The sequence below is a fragment of the Patagioenas fasciata genome, chromosome 1 (genome assembly GCF_037038585.1).
Source record: "Patagioenas fasciata isolate bPatFas1 chromosome 1, bPatFas1.hap1, whole genome shotgun sequence".
NCBI lineage: Eukaryota > Metazoa > Chordata > Aves > Columbiformes > Columbidae > Patagioenas > Patagioenas fasciata.
In genome coordinates, this window is record NC_092520.1 from 114,829,777 (window position 1) to 114,848,174 (window position 18,398).

General features: G+C 37.6%; 2 protein-coding genes across 17 annotated transcripts in view; one reads left to right on the top strand and one right to left on the bottom strand.

The window, feature by feature from the left end:
• Positions 1–9,350, bottom strand: part of STS (steroid sulfatase) — a 111,099-nt gene extending 101,749 nt beyond the window's left edge. For 5 of the 16 annotated variants that reach the window (XM_071813111.1, XM_071813097.1, XM_071813105.1 and 2 more), the window contains exons 1-2: positions 9,072–9,347; positions 8,174–8,356 (exon numbers count right to left, since the gene is read on the bottom strand). The gene's annotated coding sequence lies outside the window, so the exon portion shown is untranslated. Of the gene's footprint in view, positions 1–8,173; positions 8,357–8,833 lie in introns of all 16 variants that reach the window. The other 11 variants (XM_071813076.1, XM_071813073.1, XM_071813079.1 and 8 more) reach the window with 8 other exon arrangements.
• The window catches only part of PUDP (pseudouridine 5'-phosphatase), an 82,653-nt gene continuing 73,203 nt past the window's right edge, over positions 8,949–18,398 (top strand). The window contains exon 1 of the mRNA XM_065856161.2: positions 8,949–9,102. Within this exon, the coding sequence (XP_065712233.1) occupies positions 9,027–9,102 (76 nt within the window). The 5' untranslated portion in view covers positions 8,949–9,026. The remainder of the gene's footprint in view (positions 9,103–18,398) is intronic.

The following is an 18,398-nucleotide window of genomic DNA, read 5'->3' on the forward strand; positions in this document are numbered from 1 at the left end:
AACACCAATAGTATTTCTTGATAAGAGACTAGGAAACAATCTCAATGTGTTTCATAATTCATCTATACATGTCTAACCAAGACACTTGTTTTAGTTCGTTGCTGAAGGTCTCCCATTAGGCTTTTCAAAGGCTGGTGATTTTGCATGGTATTTTTGGAAAACAAGTGCCTTAATCTCAGGTACATTTCTGCCTTCTGTACACATGGTAAGGGTTCCTGCATAATGTCTACACAGCAACTTCTTAAAAACTACATTAAAACACCTTTTTAAGCATAATTTCAGATCAGTGTTTTTCAAATTTTTCCACTGTACGCACAGAACTACTGTCCACCACAGCCCATCTTGGTTTGCTCACTATACATTCTCTTAGAAACCGTATGTGCTCCCAGAAAATTACTCCTCCCAGGAAGTCCAAGTACCCCAGTAGGAAAAATCATTCATTAGACTTGGAAAAGTGCTACCTAGTTTATGTGTGATCCTCCTCACTCCACCCCAGTTCATGTATTTTTCACAAGGAAACTTGATTAGGAAGAGAAAGATCTGTGTCCAAAGATGTGTCACAACCAACGCCAGTAAAACTTAACAGAATTCAAGCCTTGCCTTCTCAATACAAAACTTTACTTTTCTTCCAGGCTAACAATGACTGTGAGAAATCAAACTGAACCAATGTTTTTGAACAGCTGTCTAAATGCAAAGTTTAAATTACATTTTTCTGTTGTTCAAGAAATTGGTACAGCTTGTTCAGAGCTCTTCTCCTGAGTTTTTCCTCCCTCTGCTTTAAAATAACATTTTACTGTAACAACTTTGAAACCATTTTAAACTGCCAACCTTTTCTCTGTCTCAAATACAAACAAGAAATACTAGCTTTAACTTAAACCTTTGAAAAACTCTGCACTTATTTTCTTGCAGTTGTTGAAAACATTAAGAAGTAAAAATAAAAACTATTTACAGAAATATTGTCAATCTCCCTAAAATAAGTAACCAGCTAGTTTTAATCTATTTGATTAATAATATTTTTAGATTAATGATATTTTAAAAGGTACTGAGAAAAAATCCTTCATATAAGAAGCAATACAAGATGTAACAGATGAGCTGCAACATCCATTGCCAAAACACAGAAATATTTGTACTTCACCAAGTTCCTTATGTACATACACTGCAACTCTTTAGAGATGTATAATAATAACTACTTACAATAAATTAAGACAAATTATTATTAAGCAAAATTAATTCAAAAACTTTTAATCACATAAATTAGAAGAAAGTAGTGATATATACGACAAGGATATATATGCCAAAAATGTAGATGGATTGAATGAAAAGATTTGTCTGTGCTAATTAACATGACAATTCAAGACATTTCACATGGAAAACCAAAATGCAGTGTAAAAAGGTCTATTCATTCTAACTAAAACAATATACAAAAAAATCACGAGTTAATGAGTGAAAAAACAAACCCCCTCTCCTATCAAAATCCGGTCACAGAATGAAGACTGAACTGAGGGGTTTAATTTGAGCTTTGTCTCCATGTTTGATTAGACTTACTAAAGAGTGCTAAAGCAACACTTCCTCAATGACTTCAAAGCATAAGTAGGTGAGAAAACTGCAATGCTAACAGGGAGGCTGCATTTAGGCCATACTGAATAGGGTACTACATTATCCAGTAATGTATTCTGCAATGATAGGGAACAGATATATTATCTGCTTTGACCAAGAGGTGTTTTTGTGTTGTTTTTTTTTTTTTCCTTCCCACATAGATATGAACACTTAAGTCCAACTCTGTACTTTCTTTCATAATTTGTTAGAAACACTATTTCTTAAGATACTTTGGTCTTCTTGTCACCAAGTGGAAGGTAGCGTCTACTCATTTATATAAGAATATTCATATGTATAAGTGAGTTCAACTGATCGAATTGGTAAAGGAAATATAATTTTTTAAATCATGTTTGAGAAGAAAAGGAGATAGAAGGATGCATAACTAGATTTGCTGGAATCCGGTGGAAGGGAAGAGTTGCAGTGAGGCAGACCTTTTGCCTCAGTTCATCAAAACATCGCTGCCGAAGCTTTAAAAGTTTAGGATCAAACTTAATCACACCACTAATTGTTCACGTATCCCATCAGGCTTGCAAGTTCATCATTCTTCATACTTAAAAAACACAGAAATTCTTTCAAACTGGTGAAGAGATATTAAGCTCTTCATCATTTAGATATGTTGCCCCTCATCTCTTTCAGTGAAGTATAATACTGACTATTCTTAATTAATAAGGATACAGCTAGAAGTGATCCATGAAGAAAATTTTAAAATGGATAAGTGGGATCAAGTTTTCAGCTTTCGATTTGGTACAAAATGGGGAACAACCTGACTAAGCAGCAATAGTAAAAAATATTCATAAGAATGACAAACCATTCATTAGTGAAAAAAAAAAACAACCCCAAAAAAACCTATGACAAAAATGGTAGTTCTGTTCTTATGTTAATTCAAAAGTATGCTGTACTTGGGACTAAGGCAGCAGTCTATTAGTAAAATATAGCCTATTTTTTCACTTATAAAACCCACAGTTACAAAGCTAAACATTACCTGAGTGTCAGAATTCTCTAGGGATACAGAAAAACTAGAATCCTGAAGAGCAATTAAAATGCTAAAAGCTTCAGAAGCATAACTTATGAGGAAAGGTTAAAGGAACGTCATTTGTTAAATCCACCCCCAAAAAACAAAAGAGGAAGAACACTGGATATCCTGGCAGAGCAAAAGATTCAGCGATGGATTTAAAACAAATCAGGCATAATGTCTGGACAGACATTTTAAGCATACACAATTCTGTCTCAAAGAATTCACCTAGATCTTGAACATCTCTTATGGTCTTATCTATATGTAAGCACATGAAATACAGCATTCTTTCAATCCTGCAGTGTCACTGTGAGCAATCATTGACCTTATAGAACTCAAGGTGAAATGTTTGAGACATACTTAGTAGGTGGAGGTACTAAGCTCCTTCTAGGTATCTCTAATATCTAAGTGTATCAGTATTTACAAGTGATGCTTCGTGTTTTACAAATGTTTTATGAAAACAAATGTCTGTTATAGATCTTCTGCTAAGAAAATTTTAGTTCAAAGCATAAAATATGGCTACATCATTTTCTCATATATTTTGTTACAACACACTGAACCTAATTTCTCAAGGTATGTAAACATATACTTGAAGTTGGTGAACAACAGAATACAGGGACTATCTCTCACCCCAAAATTAGTTGGTGCCCTACATGCTAGTGCTCACAAAGCATATTTGACACTGGCTGTGCACAACATGTTCTGGAGCACACTATCAGTGCATGTTTACATGTCTGCACATGTAGGCAGGAAGAGAGGGCAGTAGCTTCAGGATGAAGGTATTCCTAAATGGAATTACAACTTGGTTGAGGGGTACGTTAACTCCTTCAGCCACGGAAAAGTCCCAAGTCCCCTTGTCAGGAAAAGCTCATTTATTTAACAGAACTCAGGGACTCAAGAAGCAGCTGGATAGCTCTGCTTGGCACTGCCCCCTCCTCTCCCTTCCCACCATTTCTGCCTCCTGATCAGAGTTGCTAATTCATATCTTGCAGCACAGTGTTATTGCTTCTCTGGCTAGATAGATCCAGACAGACTGCCAGAATCACTGGAAAAAAAGAAAGGCTGTGGCACTGTATGGTAGCTGCCCTCCTGTGCTACCTAAGCTTATAGTATGTTTGCCCTGATCATGTAGACATTCTGGGCTGTGTGTTAGGGCACTCATTTATCTCTGCTTGGCTCCTCTGGGTAGACAGAAAATTTTAAGGGCATGCACCCATGAAGTAGGCAGAATGTCTGAGCTCTGGAGATTGAACTCCCCAGCTTGTTGCCTGCTGAGTAAAGAACACACATATAAAACCTGAATCTGGAGCATCACAGATCAGTGGCTTGGAGACGTTGTGACCCAGTGAATCACAATTCCTTCTCTCTCTCCTTTCCATCTGAAGATGTAATTACTGCAGCCTTTGAAGAGGTTGAGCTTCAGAACACAAGACTGAAAGGCACCGCTGGAAGGCTGACTGCATTCAGTTCCACCCTTATTGCTGGCAACCAAGTAACGTATGTCTTGCTCAGAAAGGCTGACAGAACGTGTATTCCACATGGCACTACAAAATTTTTCCTATAAATTCTAACAATCAAACTACAGTAAAATGAAAAAAAATACCATTTCCTCAAAAATAAGACCTACCCTGATAAGCCCTAGCATGATTTTTCAGGATTTTTGAGGGTGCTCAAAATACCTGCCCTACTTCAAAAATAAGCCCTAGTTACAGTTCATAAAAATGTCAATTTGAACAGTGTCCAGGCAGCTACAAATGTAAAAAAAAGGCATCTTTTGGAGCAAAAAATTAATACCAGATCCTGTCTTATTTTTGGGGAAACGGGGTAGCTATTAATTTCACATGCAGACAAGAAAAAAAAAATAAAAAAAACAAGAGCATAATCAGTATTTTAGGCTCCTGCAATAACAGAAAGTTAGATATAATAAACAAAAGTTGCAAAAGATCATATAGAGGAAGCCCATCTTGTACAGGAAAAGCAAAGTAAGATACACGACCTCAGATCTTATCTGGGGATGTATTCCCTTCTGCCCTAATCTTTCTGATAGTTTAGGGCAAATCAACATACCCATTCAGCATTTCAAGTACAATGACACTGCTAATCACCAAAATACTTTGCCTGTGCGCAGCCAATATTCTACTGGAAAATCAAAAATTACGTTAAAAAGATAATTCACATGCCATAGAGATGAGAAAATGATTCTCATTGACTTTAACAGAAACAAAAAAGGTCTTAGGTCTTCATTTCCCAGCTTCAGAAACCGTTCGTTCTGTTGTACAATCCTATCAATAAACACAGCAACTGACATCTAAAAATATCTGAGATCCCTTGTTCCCTTTTGTGTGCTTGGCTAGCTATTCTAGAGTTTCACCCCTCATTGCTGCTTAAGAACCTTTCTACAGTGCCTTGTATAAATTTTCAGATGACCAACATATATCTTCTTCACTTCACTCTCCTGAAGCGTAACATGTCTTTCTTGTAACTAACTCGCTTGTAATTGCTGGCAAATATCAAAATCCAGATAATGGATGGCTCTTCTCCTTCAGCTTGCTTGGCTGTAAGAAGACCAACATCATTCATAAAAGATGATATACTCCCTTCTGACTTATGTAATCAATAAAACATGACTTAGATCAGCAGGTGTACGGTATTATTTCTTTGCCTTAAGGCATATGCTCATTTTCCCTTTTGCAACTATAAAAACACAAACAGAAACAATAAAATTCACTTATTTCATATTCTTAGGGTGAAAAGCTCTTGTTACGTGACATCCAGCACTGGGAGGGGTTTGATATTCTGAGGGCTTATAGGCTCAACTATAGCAACTGTTGTGAATCTCAGCTGATACCTGAATTAAATTATATTTAACTCTAAGTCATTCCAAGTAATTCGTTACTAATAGTGGGTTTAACAGCTGTTCTTGTAAATCATTCTGAAAGCTTTAGATTATAATATTCAAACTAAAATGGATTATAATCTTGTTTATCCTCTTTGCAAAGGCGCCTGCAGAACAAGAAAAATCAAGTCAGTCATTTCTGTGTGAAACACATAGTACATGATGCTACTATCAATGCTATAAAAATATGTAAGTGAATCCATGTTTGGAGCACCGTATGAAGTAGTGAAATAGAAAACTGCAATTTTTGAGTCAAGTGTATTACCTAAGAAAAGAAACATGTTCTGAAGCTTTTACTCTCCAGGAAAATAACTTTAGTCACACAAGTTTCAGTAATGTGGAAAACATTTTAGCTTCAAGGTAAAGAAAACTCAAACCAACACAGAAAGGTCAAAAAAAAAAAAAAGGTTATGTGTATATAAAACTTTGTGTTGCATACTTGAAACACTTTGGAAATGCACCCAAGTATTTTCACCTTTTCTGACATGCAAGAAACAAAGTGATTTTAACATATTATTACAAAGCCAGATAAAGCAGACTTGTTTGGTTAAGAAGGGCTACCTATTGGCAGCTAACTTACAGTAATTCAAAAACCTGGACCCCCAGCATGTATGTTTGCTATGTTACACCATAAAATTTAAAACTTGGCGAAGAGTTATTCATCTGACTTGGTACGCGCCCTGATAGCAAGTAAAATTCATTTAAAAATGTGTATGTAGTTAACTGTTCTTCAGACTTCACAGGACTCAGGTCTATTTGCATGATTATGTCTCAGTAACCCAAGTTCACCCTTCTCAACAAGCAGACTTCAGGTTTGTAGGCATAAAATGAACTGTTTTCATGGTTACTGTACCTCCACCATTGTATGTTTCCCAGAACTCAAAATTATTAAAATGAAGTCCTTATTACTTGAAACAGGCTTAAAATAAATAATAATGTAGGGAAAAAAAAATACAAAAAAAAACCAAAACCACTGCGCAATTCTCAATCTCAACTTCTTTACACTCCTCCTTAAAAAACAAGACACAAATACTACTGCTGAGATGTTTGAGACAAATATTTAATACAGCTCAAATAAAACTTAGATCATCATTTTCACTTACTTGTGCATCTAGAAAACTATAATCTACCATGAATTAAAAGTTCTGCTTGGAGTTTGAACCCTTTCCACTCTGTTAGTAAGAATACTTAGTCAAACTAAATAACTCTAAACAGTTTGTCTACATTGGGAAGATTTTCCTGTGTTTGAATGTAGCTTTGAAGAATCAAGTAAGCTAACATTACGCTGATTATCACTGATGAGCCAGAGTAAAGCAAAGCAAATTGAGGTCATCAGCATGTCAGGTCATCTGACTGTCTTGAAATGTGTACAGTTAGATTTGTAATACAAACCGCTTAACCCTGAACAACTTGTGTATTACATTTCAATTTTTTTTTTCTTCAAAATGGCTGTCTTTATTATTTATTTCCCCTTTAAACACCTAAAAATTTTGCATAAGCCTTATGTTTTCTGAGATCAACTGGTGGTTTACGGGCTACAAATAGTGAATATCTCCGCTTTTGGGGAGGGTAGGGGAGGTGGAGTTGTGATCAAAATACTTACGCTTCTCTCTAATTACAAAAATCAATCTGGATACACGAGCGACATAGCTCTTTCTCATTAATAAAAACAGGTGTTACTAGGCCAGCCAAAACAATTAAAGATGGATTTTTTTTAGAATATTTGATAATTAGAAAATGGATTAATCCACCTCAGGTACAACTGCAATACAAACTCATCGCTCACCCTTTTGAAATTTTTGCCACAACAGAGTACACTCTTACACCAGAAACACATTCTTTCTTTGAACAGCAGAATACTACCATTATAAGCATTGAAATTACTATAATATTTTTTTTATTCCTTTTAACAGATTAATATTTTTTGGACATATTGTATTTAGGATTTGACCTTTCCATTGATTATAGCTATGCTCCCACAGAAGAGAACTGTTAAGCAAACTAATGCATTTGCTCTTTGAAACAAAGTTGGATCATTTACATATTACACAGTGTCTACTGCAGAAACAAACCAGCTGTGGGCATTCTTAACACTCTCATGGTTACAGAAAAAAATTTGATCTGGAAGCACAGGATCCATTCTCTTAAATCTACACAAAAACTAACAGATGCATGTGATGACTACACGACATAGAAAAAATACATTTAAGGCACTACGCAATTTTTTCCTAGCCTACATAGGCAAGGCCTAAGCAGAATTATCAAACCACTACAAAATGAGACAAGCAAAAAGTAAAAAACAAAAAACCAAAAAACACCAGAAAACCAACTCAAAAAACTGTTTGAAAGACAAGTTTTATTATTAAAAAGGTAAAAGTAAAGGCCAAGGATGTTTTATTTGTTGTCTTTTTTTTTTCCCAAAACAGGAGGAGGTATGAGGACTTTGAGTCTATGGTATTTCTGACAAATATAAGGTAACAGTTTTTTCAAGGGATAGGTTTTGGGTGTATGCAAGATGCCTAAGGGTTCTAAATTAAAATTTAAGTATGATTGTATGACACCTACAGTTAGGGCTTTAATAGCCACCATTAACTTGCTAAAATGGTGGAATACTGCCAAATTCAAAGGAAGGCGCTGTCAGAAAAAGAAAGAATCGCTGAGAGGCCTACCTACAGACAAAGGTGACAGGACTGCCTTTATGCGAAGCCACAACTAACCACTGCCTGCACACAGAAGGGCAAAGTAGGACAAATCTTCAAGCCAGCATGCCACCTTGAGAGCCTGACATGGCTTTTTTCATGCTTGCTTCTGCAACTGGTATTTCAAAGACTGTGATGCCCAACAGCGAGTACCTGCATGAAAAAAACACAAAAGGAAGGCTAATGAGGAAAGTTACCTCTTTCCCTCACACCTGCCCAGCCAATATCAGATTATGCATCCGCACAGGAAGATTTTACTTTATGTTGAGAACATTGGGTTGTTTCGTGAACTTCAGAACTTCTTGAATGTTTCAGAAAACTCACAGAACAACCCACAATTAACTATTCTCGTGCCCAGCAGCCCTTAAGAGCCAGGTTTACACACCTTTACTCTTTCCTCACAGTTTAATATAGATTTACACCTTTTTCTTTAAAGCCCCAAGCATGATTCAGCGATAATATTATCCTGGTAAATCTCTACACGGGCACGCCCAAGTTTTTCGAGGAAATGAGGTCTGAACAAGTCAAAAGGCGCCTCTCCCATAAACAGCATCAAGTTGGGCTCCTCCACAAGAGGCCCACGAAGAGAAACTGACTTCGTCTTACAAAAAGAACAACGAAACAAACCACCTTTCCCCCCGCTGACCGCCGGCCGCCCAACGATGCTTCCGGCACCATCACCCGCTCGCCGCCACGGGCCGGGCCCGGCTCGGCCTGGCCCAGCCTCCCCCAGCGGCTGCACTGCTCCCCAGTGGCTTCGGCCGCGGCGACGGAGTGCGCTTGCGCCAGCGTCAAGCGGGCTCCTGGCTGCGCTGGTCTCGCCATGGCCGCCTCCTCCTCCGCGGCCGCGCTGCGGCCGGTCACTCACCTGATCTTTGACATGGACGGGCTCCTCCTGGGTGTGTAGCCTTCACCCCTCTCCCTTGCCGCGGCCCGGACCCCGCCTTGGGCTGGCCAGTCCCTGTGCACCGTGAGGCCCGGCCGATCCGTGCGGACTGCGAAGGGGTCGTAGCGGGCGGCGAACAGCCCCCTCCCCGCCTCGACGCGCCGCCCCTCAGCTGAGGCGCCTCCTGGGGTCAGAGAAGCGGGCCAGGCCGGGCCACCCGCCGGCCGCTTTTTCCGGCTCCGCTAGATCTGGGCGGGTTGCCAGGGCGCCCCGGGCGGCGTTTAAACCAGGTTTGAAGGGATTAAAGCAACAAGAAACTATTTGTTTCCTTCCCCTCCTTCTCCACGCCAGCCCCTGCCCTTTGTAGGCAAATTTTGTCTGAATTAGGAGATCTGGGGCTGAGACTGAAAGGAGCGCTTATCCTTAGGCGTTGGTGGCTGTGGGGAGAGAGGTGAGGGCTGGATTAGGGGGTGCAAAACAAGGAAAGCGAGTGTGGAGAATGGGTTTCTAGGTTTTTAGGGCTAAAGAAACCCGAGGATCAGCAGGAGGCGACTGAGAACAGCAGGTCCTGCACCCCAGGGCCCTTGTGCTGCGCAGGGCACAGCAGAGCGTGTGTAAACATTTAGAGCTGCAACCTCCAGCTGAAATGTCTGGAAACCACTCTGATAGTCCTCTCCCTGTTTTTCTTTTAGTAGACTTAGCTTTACAGGGTCACTCTGAAATCCATTGGTCACAGAATCACAGAATGGTTGGGGTTGGAAGGGCCCTCTAGAGATAATATAGTCCAACCCACCTGCTAAAGCAGGTTCATCCAGAGCAGATCACACAGGAATGTGCCCAGGTGGGTCTTCCATGTCTCCAGAATGTCCCTCATGCTACGATTAGATTGGGTCTTTAGGTTTGAATGGTCAGTATGTTTAAAACAGTATTTAAATTGGATTATAATTATGTAAAGGTTGAGTGTCAGGAGGATGGAGCCACGCTCTTCTCAGTGACAACCAATGGCAAGACAAGGGGCAGTGGGTGCAAACTGGAACACAGGAGGTTCCACTTAAATATGAGAAGAAGCTTCTTCACAGTGAGGGTAACAGAGCACTGGAACAGGCTGCTCAGGGGGGTTGTGGAGTCTGCTACTCTGGGGACATTCAAAACCCGCCTGGACACATTCCTGTGTAACCTCATCTAGGTGTACCTGCTCCAGCGGGGGGATTGGACTAGGTGATCTTTCGAGGTCCCTTCCAATCCCTAACATTCTGTGATTCTGAACTATTTGCTGAATCAGGGCCTTCTACTGCAAGTCTCCTGTAGCATCATGGAGTATTTTTGTGTCTGACTTGGTTTTTGAACTAGTCTGTGTGCACAGGAAGCAGCTTTCGATGTGAATGAATTCTTAAAAAGTGAGAACTTGAGGCATGTGCCTTCTTTCTGCAAAACCTGAATCATTGCAGTTTCTGGAAAAACTGGTCTGAAGTCTAATGAGTTACTCTAAGGAATGTGTACTTTTCCCTTCATGCGTGTAACAAGTGAAGGCAATTCATTTATCATGATTTTAAACAAAAATGGCTTTACTGAAATTATCACAAGTAGTGTCAAGCATTTTGGAGCCTTTGGTTTCTGTTTGTTTCATCTACACTCTCAATTTGCTAGGTAAAAGAATGATTAAGTAGTTTCATTTTCAGTTTCACCACTGGAGACTCAAATAGCCTGGAGTTATGTGGTGGGGTTTTTAGTGGTGGGGTTTGTTTTTGTTTGTTTGATTTGTTTTTTTGTTTGTTTGGGTTTTGTTTTTTTGTTTGTTTTTTTTTTTTTTTAATCCAGAATAAATTATTTTCATTTAATTATTACTTACAAGTTTCAGGAAAGCTTTTTTAGTTACTACTGCTTTTTAGCAGAATTTGAAAATATGCTTTGCACAGACTACTCACCTGAGCAGGACAGTCTAGGTAAGCAATATGAATGTTTAGGCATTGATATGGCTACCTAAGATTTATGTATCAGTTTGAAGTGAATTTATTAGTCACAGGTATTACAGAATAGATGCCTTTGCTGTGGACGATATTCTAGGAACTAAAGACAATTTTCTCAGATGTCCTGCCTATATTTAGAAATTGCCTTTCTGCAGAATTCCAAATAGCCAAAAACAATACAAATGGAGGTTCTGTGTCATGTTTAGTTCTCCACACTCCTGGGGTTCATACAGTGAGGAAGCAATAAAAATACTCTAGATTATGAACTGTATCTCATACTGGGAAAGTAATTATAAAGGATCCATAATTCTTGGGCCTAAATTTGCCAAGATTGAGACACTGGAGATGTAAACCTACTTCTTGCTGTTATTAAATTTATCTGTTATAAAGTATAGCTCCAGAGAAATACTTTTATCACTTTCTGGATTCAAATAAAATAGCAGACATAAATTATGGCATTTAGTAGGCTTATATATAAAATACACTACATGAAGAGTTTATGCATGCTGGTGTAATTTATTTTTCTCCTTATATATGAGGCATCCTTTGCACTGACAAATATTTGTTGTGTTGTGTTTCATTCCCCTAGTTACTGGTATGCTACAACATGGATGTGATTTCTTCCATTTTAAAAAGTTGCATAGAAAGAATGTTTTGTATTTCAGTAATCTTTCAGCTGTGGTGAAAGCCATAATTATAAAATTAGACTGAAAATACTCTTAAGTGTCTTCCTGCACAGATTAATAAAAGGGACACTACCTTGATGATTTTCATAATGCACACTTCCTTTCAGAAGACTTGTAGTGTGTTTCAGCCTCTAAATATTTTGAGTTCTGTCACAACTCTAGCATAGTTTTTAGTGAACCTTTTTGTTTCATGATGAGTTCTAGCCCTTAGGAGGCAAAAAGACTGTCAGGAGACTACTCGGACTTCCCCAAGGTTCCTGTGTGTTTCAAGAAATTTGGAATAATTTTGAGAATGGAAATGGCATAAGGGACACACAGGCTAGAGACTCTGCCCAACTTGTTTGCTGTAAATCTTCTGAATGAGACACATGGTTACCTTGATGTAAAACTACATGAGAAACAAGATGCCCTTTAATTTTCTTATGAACCTTTTAATGTGTCACATAGTGTTAATCAAAGATGATAAAATGAATTACATATGTATTGCTAGAAGCTAGAGAAATCTGCGTAAATTCACCTCATTTGAAAGAGCACAAACAAATTTTTGGATATCTAAAACTACAAGTACCTCCATAACTGGTTGTATTTTTCAGAATCCGAAGCTTTAGGTTCTGCAGTAAATTTCACAATAAATCAGTGTGTGTAAATGTATGTGACTGTTTCTGAAAGTTTTCACCTCAGCTTTGCTGATTTTATAGACCAAATATTAATTTATCTATAAACAATGAAAAATTGAACATTAAATTGATCTAATGTGCCATGAACTTCCTATAGCTGACATGCTTGCTTCTGATTAAGGAAGGCAGGATATCTTCTGACAGGCAGATTTCCAAAATATTCGTGACTACTTTATAACGGTGAGTATAAAATCCTTAAATGAGGTCTGAGGTACTTAAAAGGTTTGTGACTTCGGAAACAATCCAGGTGTCACCCCACAGAACCTGCATCCATATACTCAGTGGCAGACACTAGGCTGTGTGAAAGTGTTGCTGAGTCCAATCTCCTGTAACTTTACTTCCTCCCATCTCTTTAACATAATTGAGACTGATTAAGTTGTCCTTGAGTCCCACCTTGATATATCATCTTACTTTCAATAGGGATGTTCTTGCCCCTGAAATTCCAGTGGAAGTATTTAATCCCTTTCATTCTGAGGCCTTCTGTATCATTGTTTGAAATGTTACCTAACGCCCTTTCTTTCAGCACTCATGATCAATGCAGTTCACCCTGCTTCTGTATTTTTCTCCTTTTGAATTACCGTCTCTTTCTCTTTGAGCTGTTGGGTGAAATCTTAGGGCTTTTTATCTGTTGTTCCAGTTGCCAGGAAATTAGCACACTGAAAAATATTGCTCTAATTTAGTAAGTAAAATATGTGGATAGCACCCCTAGAAAGCTTGTTATGTAGTAAGTATGAAACTCCAGCTGTAATGGAAAAAAACACCTTTGTCCGAGTGTACTACAGTTACATCCTGCTTTATTATACATATGCACCAAGATTTAGTTAACATAGTTCATAAGTGGTGCTCACTTCACTGTGTAGTATAAACCAGAGGAAAAGGAATAACTCCATTTTAATTTTGGTGTACTGCTGCACTTTTCTTTTTAAACCAACACTTTTGTAGTGTTAAATTTCTGCTTGTTTTCCTACAGCAAATCCCAACAATAAATGCTCAGAACTTGTACAGCAGACTACTGTTCTTACCACTAGTATGTAGTATAATTAAAACTATTAAACCTACTCGTGTGTGCTTATCCAATGCATACAGCACAGGGTTAGCTTGCTAAAAATAAATAAAAATTAAAAAAAGAGAACAGAAACTAGAGATCTTTGAAGATCTTTCAGAAATAAATACTTTTGTTATAGTTTTACTGTTTAATATCTCATCCTGGCATTTTAGTGTATTGTAAAAAACATACAAAACCAATGCTGAAGATGGGGAAAGAAAAATCCATTGAATTTGTACAAAATATAGAACTAGAGTAATGCCCTTTAGGATCTATCTTCTCAGCTTACTGCATAGGTTGTATTTTGAGCTATGGCAAGGGGTTTTATTATGTAATTGTAGTTAATAGCTACCTCACCACCAGAGTACAGACAGAATTTAGCCACAGATCAACAAAGCAAACATTAAATTTGCATAGAGCTGAAAATATCTTAAATTAGAAATTATATTCTTTAGAAGTCGCATGTATAATATTAACGTTTCCTAACTGACAAATGCACTTAGAAAGCTACTGCAAAGATATTTCTTAGCATTGTGCTTACAGCTGATCTAAAGCTAAATAAGCAAGCAGAGAACATGCTACTTTAGTAAGTTGCCATGTTTTTATTTTTGTTCAAATTTTTGTTAGGATTAGTGACTGTTTTATGTAAATTATTATCGTTGCTGGTGTCCCTTAGTGTTGTGAAACAGCATCTTGACATAAGAAATGTCAGTATATTCAAGTAAATCTGAAAGAGAGATGGTTTCTAAAGCAGCTTAGCTTTGCAAGATAGCTTTGCCATAACTCAAAGTCACATTGGATGGAGAAGGCACGGGTACACCCTGTGTTTCAAGCAACTGGGATCAGAAGTTGCTGCTTTTGCAGCCCCTATCTCCCTTGTGTGGAGAAAACCATGGGGTTCTCCTATGCCAACTCCTGCATGGCTGGTCATACAGGTATTCTCTAGTCTACAGTATAGAAGAAACTAACTTGCAGTTAAATTCATTGCAGCATTGTGAGATTCCTCAGAGTTTTGGCATGTTGTCTTTCTTACCAGTATTACCTACTAATTGTCACAAGGTCAGAAGTCAAAAATGTACTCTGACTTCCATTGTATTGCACAAGTTACCTGGGAGATTGCTGTTACAAGAAATCTTCTAAGAGTTCCATGCTGGAGTTTGCTTATGTACATGCTGTTTTTTATTTTACAGTGTGAATGGGAGGTTAAAACAGCTTCCTATTTCTTCTGCATCAGAGCAAATAGCACCAATTCAACTAAACATCACTCCTCTCTAGATTGTCCTCTATTATGGCTTAAGTGGAGGAATTAATCTTCTTAGGCTATAAACTGGCAATCTTGTAAGCCTATTTTCTACTTCTAGGTAGTGGAAACTTATTTTCTTGCCATTCTCCATTTCCATCTGATTTGAGGGAACAAAGAAGGAAGCACAAAATGCTGTCTTGCCCTTGTGTTCTGTACTTGCATCTTGTTGCAAAAACAAAGAGATTAAGGATATTATTAGGTTAAAATACCTCATAGATGCTTCTTGAGCAAATTTAGTAGATAAGTAAAACAGCTCCTCTTTGAGAATTAAGTAACCATAAATGGAGTAAATAAGATTTGTCGTATGCTTGAAAGATAACAATTTAACAGCAAGGAAAATTTTGGCAGGGACATAACAAACATGCTAACCTAGAGTCTAACTTCTGTTATTCCCATGATTGATTTGCACATTGTCCATCCACATGGTTTCCTGTTGTTTGTGGTTAGAATAACCCAGAACTGGAACTTAGTTAGGCATCTGTAGAACAGAACTTTTTTCATTTCTGTAGTGATTATCACATTTCAGAATGCCACAGGCAACATTAGCGATGATCTTTTTTTTCTACCCGGGGAATTAACAAAGGAATGCTCCCAAACTGAAAGCTCTATGATTTGATTTTATTATTGCATATAAATCACATACAAATGCAATTCATTTTTGGTGCTTATTTATTACTTGTACAAGGCCCAAAGCACTTGGTTTTAGAAGAACAAAACCCAAAACATGCTAAATAAATGAATCCCAAGAGATTTCAGTTTTCTACTGTTAATAACGTGGCTTCCGATTTCCAACTGTTACACACATTCAATTGTATAGAGGGCCTTTATCAAGTGGAGAGGTATGTTTTGAAGGTGCTGGGAGTCTAAAGGTTCTGTTTAGTGATTTTAAAGATACACACAGCAGTTTGACCATTTATAAAAATTAGTCTCTTTCTGTGCCTAAATGCAGATTTTTCCGGTCTGTTTGTAGATGATAAGGTTTTATATTTGTTGGCTGTGGACACTGTTTTGTGTATAAAATTCCAATTATTTTGCTTTGAATGTAAATAATCATGTGTCACAAATAGAACAGAATTTCACACAAAGAAAAGGTGCATAGAATTTTTCCATATAATAACACTATTTCCAGCTGCTGTATTTCAATTTTCCTTTTACTTAAGAAGAAAAATAACATTAACGACCCTGGATTTATTTTTCTGCATGCTGGCAGTAGTTACACTGTGTACTGTCTTGGGCCCAACCCTGCAGCTCTTGTTCTGAGTAGCTGTAGTTCATTCATGTAGCCTTGTGAGCTGGCTAATTGAACTCTTGAGAGTGGAATTTTTAAGGCCACCTTAATTTCTCTGTGTAGGGCAGTTTACCAGCAAAATTCTGCTCTTTTAGTTCTGGTATTTTTTCTCCAATAATCAATTTTTAATACTTGCATTTATACTTCTAATGGTGGGGAGAAGTTGTTGGTAATTGTTATTATCTGTAACTAATTTTTGTCCCCTATTTTTTTTTTTTTATTGACAACGAACATCAGTGGTGACAATAATTTTCACAATGTGATCATGGCTTTTTTTTTTTTTAAAAAAAAGGAGCTATGTTAACTAGCAACACAAAAGCAATTAAGCTAGATATCTTCTGCCTTCAAATTTGGTATCTAGTCCTTTCAATACCGACAACTGATTTTCTTTTGCGTGATGCAGACTGCTGGTGATTGTTGCTGCTTCTGTTATGTGTTGCCGTACCTCTCTGTACCTCCCATAACTTTCACAAGACTACTGAGAAGTATTTAACAAAGATAATTTTTAGATCTTACAATGGTTCTGACAGACACTCCTGACCTTGATTTATCTGTTTCCTCCCCCTTAATAATAATAATAATAATAATAGTATCACTGTTCCGACTCAGAGTTCATTGAGGTACTGCCAAACTTTATCAAGATTTTTCTTGATACTTAGGTTGGAAAAAACATCCTGTTTCATTTATCTGACTTTTGACTTCCTTTCCTTCAGTAACCACTAAGGAATGTTGGTCTGTTTCTTATGGCTCTTCTCTTAATGGCTGACAACTTTTCTCTTTTTTTTTTATCCTCAATATTTTTCTTCTAGAAGGGTTGCACACCTGTTGACAGTATCAACATTTGCTGTCTCTATGTATGCTTTCTGTTCTTGTGTAGTTTTTGAGAGTTTTTAATTCCTCTTACAATAAGTACCATTTTCCATAGTAGTTTGGCAATAAATCTGATACTGTAATTTGGAAAAACTTGAATCTAAGTGGATGCTGCTCTTTCACAGGTATGGATTTGCTGTTGTTATATGTCATAGCTGGTTTCTTTTCAAAATGTATTTTTACTTTTTTTTTCTTCCTTCCCTTTTGAGGTATATGAAGTATTTTTGTAAAAGTCATCAGATAAGCCCTACTTCTAGTACACTGTGTGTCTCTGATGAAACTGTTTTATTTCTAGTTCTTGAAAGCTTTCCTTTGGGCACCAGTTATGTATCAGCACTCCATATATTATTTTTTTCCTCTGCTGTTAGTTTTTGTCTCTGCTGTGCCTATGTGTAGCTCTCTTTTGGGAAAGTTTCATGTTCAGTTTGTCTCAGGATAACACAACTGAGAGGAAAGCTCAGTTTATTATTTGTCAGTCCAGTTTTTCAATCTAGCATATGTAGGAATTTACTCATGACCTTTGTTGTATAATATGTTCGGCATTATACAGTGTCTCATTTTTCCAGCTCATTAATAGATGTTTTCTGACCTGCTGTAACAGTTCCAGCAGCCCCCGTGTAACCTTCGCTCTCCAAAGGAGAGACATGAGCAAGTCCTTTGCAGTAGCCCTGTGCTTGTGGTGGGATTTGCTGCCAAGAGCTCAGCCCTCGTGTTCGCTCCTGTGCATGGATTGTCTGCTCTGCATAGATATTAGTTCACTCAGGTTCTCTTTCACAGTGTTGCCACATACTGCAAATTGCTTCCTTATGTTAGGGCACCTTTTTGAACATTATGTCTTTAAAAAAGAAATCAAGACAATTAAATTAAACAGTATTCCCTGAAAATAAACCAAACAGTTTCGGAACAAATATGGGGCCTTGGTACTTATTTTTAAAATGTTCTTTAAGCTCCAATGATTGTTTGCTGCTACCCTTATCTGCAGTCATGCTGAATAAAACTATAACTAAATTGAAAGTTAAATGTATTCACGAGGTGTTAATGTCTACATCTTATTATTTGCAGTCTCACAAAGAAAGCAAAAGTAACTACAAATAGTGCTATGCCAGAAACAGGTTGTTGCTTCAGCATGTAATGAACTGGTTCATTCTAAAGTGGTCACAGTTGTTGACAACAAGAGGCTTTGTATTTGAATATGCACATCTTTTGGTCCATGTGAAAACAAGTTTGAATGTTAAATATTTTCTGACACTTTGGAGTCCGTTTGGATGTAATGTAAACTGCCACAGAGTACATACTGAAACTAATACACCCTCGTTTGATTACTGGCGACTCATGAGAGGAAATGTCTTTGTTAGACTGGGTTGTTTTATGAGTTTGATGCTGATGCTGTTCATTTGGAAACATTTCTAAGAAAGAAGAAAAAATTTGCCCTAATACTGGAAGAGGAATAAAGATGTGTGTGTTTAAGGAAAA